We start from the raw sequence: 6,000 nt of genomic DNA, 5'->3' as shown, positions 1-6,000 counted from the left end.
ATTTCAGTCGCCTGAACTTGTGATGTCAGTTGCCTGAACTAAGGTTCTGATTTCTTCTACACTAGTAGTAGCAATTCAGTTATCTGAGCACTAAGCCTCAGTTGCCTGAACACTATGCAACTTAGTGTTTTTTAATATTTTGATTCCAAAACTTGTTTATATTTATTTTCAAGAGTATTTTGGAATTTATGAAAATATCTTCCAAAATTTAAAGAAGGTCTCTAAATCCAGTATTATTTCCTAAGAGTTTCAATTACAAAATTGAAGTTTTAAAAGTACTTACACGAGACTCTAAGAAAAATTAAATACATTTAAATCCTAAGTTTTCATGTTGTATCGCTTTAACATCTTGCAAACTTGATGAATGCATTAGTAAACTTGTATTCTTCATGACTTGTAACTTTAGGTTAGGCTTCATTTAATCTTTGCCAAGTATAACCATTATACTTTGCGAAACACATAATTTCTTAAATTTAATCTTAAAAAGTACAATTAGTATCCTTAATTTGTTATCATCAAAACGAGATTAAACTTTGTTAGGCGAACACATACTCTCAAATACAACATAAAATTGTTTTGAAGTGTATGCTATCATTTTAAAAAATAATAATACAAATTTTAGAAGATGAGTTTGAAAAATAAATTATATACCTACAAGTAGCTCCAAATAATGAATTTTATATTCATTTGAATCTTTTTAAAATTTATTAATTGACCATTACATAAACAAAAAATAACAATGATACAAATTTTAGATAGAAAATCACAATTTAAAGATTGCAATAAGTTTATTTTGCATTATAAGAAGTCATACATTAAGATTTTTTACAAATAAATTTAATAAAAAAATATTTATTAATTATTTATCTATAATCTTATACAAAAATATGAAAATGTAATATTTTACAGAATTTTGATTTACTTTCTATTTTTTAAAAGACTATTTTCACGCCAAAGTTCCCTTTATTTTTATCTTATCATATTTTATATTTAAAAGATTTTTTTGTATCCTTATATCTACACAACATCATAATAGATTTTTATGTTTACGTATTCTACAATTTTAAACAAAATATAAGTTTTTTATGAATAACCTTAAATATTCTTAATTTAATATTTATTAATATAGTACTAAAAATATTTGCACAATACGCAATCACATCAAAGATGGGTGGGTGGCATATTAACTACGTGACGATAGTGTAGAAAGTAAATTTATAAAAATCTAATATTCGAGCGACAAGACCGTTAGTCTCGCGTTCACCGAATTTCTTTCAAAAATTTTCCCAGAGAGAGAGAGAGAGAGAGAGAGAGGGGCGGCTTCCACGTAGTACAGTGGTAGTAGGTGTACTCAGGGAGATGCCAAGAAGCAGGCTGAATTCGATTAGAGATGCATATGGGGAAATGCAGCAATCCCTATGCATTAGAAAAGAAAACAATTTGATAAGATCTTGTGTTGAAGATTCCATGCATGACACCTGCTCCAGAAGTACCGGAAAGAAAATAATACGGGAAATGTTTCCCCCCTGGCTGTATCCCACCTCCCCGGCTTCCTGGACCCTGCTCTTCTCTTTTTGTATTTTCTCAAGAAAGGGGTGAAGGTGAAGTTACCCAGTAAAAAATTTCATGGGTTGTTGCCTCTGACGAGAGAAATGGAGGGAGTGATAATGGAAGGAAGGTCTCTGGCCGAGACACCGACCTGGTCAGTGGCATCAGTCACCACAGTCATGGTTTTCGTCGGCTTTCTTGTGGAGAGATCCATTTACAGGTTTGGAAAGGTGAGTATGGATGAGCAGTGGGTTCTTTGTTTTGTTTTGCTTCTAATTTGTTCTTTCGACTAATTTGCTATGCCCTTTTGGTTGCTTGGTTTTTTTTTTTTTTTTTTTTCTCATTTACAGTGGTTGAAGAGCACGCGGAGGAAGGCTCTGTTAGCTTCTTTAGAGAAGAGTAAGGAAGGTGAGTGGCTGCTTCTTCATTAATTAGTTGCTACTTCCGTTTTTGGGGTGAAAAGTGGGCATTTAGGAGTTCTGTGAGTATTTTGTTCCTGGGGATTGATAATGCGATTTGTTATTTTCATGGTTTCCCGTTTGATTTATGTATTTTCTTAAGTGCTTTCGAGTGAGAGTTGGGACAAACCAGGATAATTTTTGATGTCTTTGCTCCTCCTGATGCAGTGTGGAATGAAAGTAGAGACATTTATTAATTTCTGATTTGTTCTCTCTCTCTCTCTCTCTCTCTCTCTGAATGCAGTATAGAGCAAAAGTTGAGCCATTCTGATATTATTACTGATATGCCTTATTTGGTGTTATGATTTGCTTCAATTTCTTTGTTTGTTTTGTTTTTGTGTTTGGTAGAGCTGATGCTGCTTGGGCTTATATCTTTGATGTTGGTCCAATGTGGAAGGTGGATTTCTGAGATCTGTGTAAATTCATCCCTTTTTAATAGTCGATTCTATCTTTGTTCTGAGGAGGATTATGGCATCAGAGAGAATTCAAATCCTGGCTCTTTCTTGAATGGGACTGATATTCCTCCAAGAGGAATTATGGCTCAATCTCATCAATGTGGTGAGGTGAATTGCTTCACTTTTGCAATTTGCGAGTAATATATGGTAAGTGATATTGGTTACATTGACACTAATGCTTAATTGCAGGGCCGTGAACCATTTGTTTCGTATGAAGGTCTTGAGCAGCTTCACCGCTTCCTGTTTGTTCTCGGCATCACTCATGTTCTATATAGTTGTGTTGCAGTTGGCCTGGCTATGATCAAGGTGCAGTCTTCATTGCTTTCTTTGGGTTTAGATTTCTTGTTTTTCGATTTGTCTTCATAGTTAATTGAACAAATGTTCAATTATGCCTTTTTCTAGATGATTTTAGGGAGCAAATCCACACTTCAGAATGAAGAATTAAAAATTTGAAACATGATCAATAAGTTGCACCTCCAGTTTTTTTTTTTTTCCCCTTAAACATTAAAAATGCTTTTTATGCATCAAAGAAATGGATTCATGTCAAATTTTATGTTCAATAAAATGATAAAATTTCTCTCCTCTAGACTGGCTTTATCCAATAACTCCTAATGAAATGCAGAGATTTATTTGAGGCATCTTTTTGGCATTGTTTGTCTCCACAGATATATAGTTGGAGAAAATGGGAAAGCCAAGGAATCATAGCGGTCAATGGTAATTTGCAAGGTACGCGATAAAAATGAAATGTAAAATGATTGTACGGATATTTACATAATATTTGAGTTTTTACAACTGATTATGTTACATGTTCCAAATTCTTTGATGCATTGCTGGTGGCATGCATTTTACTGTTTGAGGGTCTCTTTCCTAGATGAATGCAAAGTAGTTTGTAATTAACTGGACATACTTACAAGTAGAGCTGAATATTGAAATGGTGTCAACATGAAGAGGTAATAATTACTATGTTTCATAATTGATGATTTGTAGCACACTTTTCAATACTATGTTCTAACCTTTAAATCTTTGTGGCCTCAATTTTTTAATGATGCCATGGTCTGTAGGACATCAACTTGGAAGCTGCAGTTCTAATTAATTAAGAGCACTGGACATACATGGTTGGTCAGTCACCTATTTCGAGTGGTCTTTAGCATGACAAAGGTGAAACTTGATATGGTTTAGCGAGATATAATTCAAGGGCTGCGTGGCTGTGATTAGAGTGTTGGTGTTGCAGGAACATCATTTAAAGCCTTGAGACTAACCGTTGTTTCATTGAAGGAAGTTGATTGACATAAGAATGGAATGAATTAAAGAGATTTTGAACAAGAGAAGAACTTTGGTCTAACCCTAATATTCTCCAGACAATATACCCCCCCAACAAAATAGAATTCTATTTTCCGAAATTTTACGCTCAAGTAGGCTATTTACAAATGCCATATATAAGTTTATAGTTGTTAGAAAATATGTTATTTGAATAATTCGGTTGTGTTAAAGGGTGTACCTGAAGCTGTACGTAGACTTCAGGAAACTGCCGCTCAGTTCTTTCCTCTCTTTTTCTCTTCTTTTCCTCATCTCTTCTCTCCTCTTTTTCTCTCCTCTATCTCTAACTTTACAACATGGTATCAGAGCTGGTTTCTAGGAGGTCTTGGGTTCTAGTTTTGTTGCCCACGTTTATTGTGTGGTGTTAAAAAATTATTATGTTCCCTATTATAGGTTTTACTTATTGTGTCTCTCACCATGAGGTGTTGTGCTGCGAGTGTTAAAGCTTGATATACATTGTTGGCCCACAACCTAATAGCATAAGCTTTTAGGTAAAGTGGTAGTTGAACATGGCATCAAAGCATTGATCTCCTTCAAATCTGATTTATTTGATTGATTTTCATACTCTGTTTTTCGTTTTTTGTCCTTAGCTTCCCCTGATCAGTCCTCAAATCTGATTTTTGGTTGGTTTGAGAGTCATTTAAGGACACCCTCCCAATGGGTTAGGTTCTGCAACATCCTTGGCAGGAAGCTGTGTGTTTTCATGGTGATTTGCTGATGTGAACTCAGTTATACTCTGTTTCTTATATGCTGCTGCTCTGTTTGTGGTTTGCTGATGATGCTGTTTTGACGACCTGTATTCGTGATTGATTGCTTGCAACCTTGTACCAATTGCTGGTTGGTTTTAATTGGCATTCCAACATTTATTTCCTGCTTTTCTCTGCATTCATTTTCAGTTGTTGCAGCCATAATGTCTGGAGCTGCTGCAGGTGTTTATCAAATGCTTGCAGTACTTTTCTGTGGTCTACCCTGTTCTTGGTGGTTAAGTAATTCTCCTAGGATATTGTAAGCTCAATTATGTAGCCATAGCTGCATATTGAAGTTCTGGATTTTGGAGGGTTTGAAGTGTTGTAAGTTCTGTTTTTTTTTTTTGTTTTTGTTTTTGTTTTGTTTTTTGTTTTTTGTTTTTTTTTCGTTTTGTCGTTTTTTTTTTTGTTTTTTTGTTTTTTTGTTTTTTTAAGTCCTGAAAGTGCTGTTTGTGTTAGCGTATGCTGCCTGACTACTCAAGCTCCTTCCTGCGATAAGTCATCCATGGATACTACCTCTAATTGTAGAAGGGAAAATTTGGAGGACGAGAACGAGGTTTGGATTGTGGTTGTGGCAGCAGTTGTGTTATGCAATGAGGAGTTCATCATGTCAATTCTCGCATTTGCAAACATTGTGGTGAGGAAAATCATCATACCATTAATTGCTGTTGGGACTTGGGATCTCCTCGAGTAACCAGATTGGGCCAATAAGTCTTTTGTGAAAGGCGATTCTACTATTGACACTTCAAAGCGCACCTAGCCACTCCACTGGGGAGTTAAGTACGTCAACCACCGTGTCCTGAGAGGAGTTTAACAATCTTTTTTGCATGATTCAACAACTCCAAACTTAGTCTTTTACATCTAGTGCTACCGTGGCCCATTCAGGTACAACTGGGCTTCTTGTCTCTTCTTCCTCCTCACCTTGGGTTATAGATTTTGGTGCCTCCTCTCATATGACAAGTAGTCCTAATTTGTTTGAGTCCTTGAACCCCACTACTTTACACTCTTAAGGTTATTCTTGCTAATGGTTCGGTTACACCGGTTTTTGGTTTTGACAATATTCTCTCAATTCCTTTTATTTCTCTTGTGTTTGCATGTGCCTAAATTTCCCTTGAACCTGCTATCAGTTAGTTTAATTAACTAAGTCCCATAACTGTTCTGTTACCTTCTTTCCTTCTCATTGTGCTATTTAGGATCTCCGAACAAAGAAGAGGATTGGTGGAGGGCTTGAGAAGGATGGCTTCTACATTTTGATGGTGGTCATAGTGGGTCTAATTCTTTTCATTCGATTTCCTCAATTTTTACTCATGTTGTTTCCTTGGATTAGTGGCATGCACATTTAGGTCATCCATACGTTAAAAAACTACAAGTTTTTTCCTATATTCAAGTCTATTTCTTGTTTTGAGTGTTTTGCCTGTTAGTTGGGAAAGCATATTAGGAAAATATTTTCCTTCTAGAGTTGAGTCTCATAGTAAA

General features: G+C 35.2%; 1 protein-coding gene across 1 annotated transcript in view; it reads left to right on the top strand.

Moving 5' to 3' along the window:
• Positions 1 to 1,542: 1,542 nt before the first annotated feature.
• Positions 1,543 to 6,000, top strand: part of LOC131163599 (MLO-like protein 4) — an 83,466-nt gene continuing 79,008 nt past the window's right edge. Inside the window, exons 1-5 of the mRNA XM_058120195.1 lie at positions 1,543 to 1,778; positions 1,899 to 1,956; positions 2,355 to 2,569; positions 2,651 to 2,767; positions 3,127 to 3,187. Of these exons, the coding sequence (XP_057976178.1) occupies positions 1,653 to 1,778; positions 1,899 to 1,956; positions 2,355 to 2,569; positions 2,651 to 2,767; positions 3,127 to 3,187 (577 nt within the window). The 5' untranslated portion in view covers positions 1,543 to 1,652. The remainder of the gene's footprint in view (positions 1,779 to 1,898; positions 1,957 to 2,354; positions 2,570 to 2,650; positions 2,768 to 3,126; positions 3,188 to 6,000) is intronic.

This window comes from Malania oleifera, chromosome 9, assembly GCF_029873635.1.
Source record: "Malania oleifera isolate guangnan ecotype guangnan chromosome 9, ASM2987363v1, whole genome shotgun sequence".
NCBI classification, from domain to species: domain Eukaryota; kingdom Viridiplantae; phylum Streptophyta; class Magnoliopsida; order Santalales; family Ximeniaceae; genus Malania; species Malania oleifera.
This window is presented reverse-complemented; position numbering and strand designations above follow the sequence as displayed.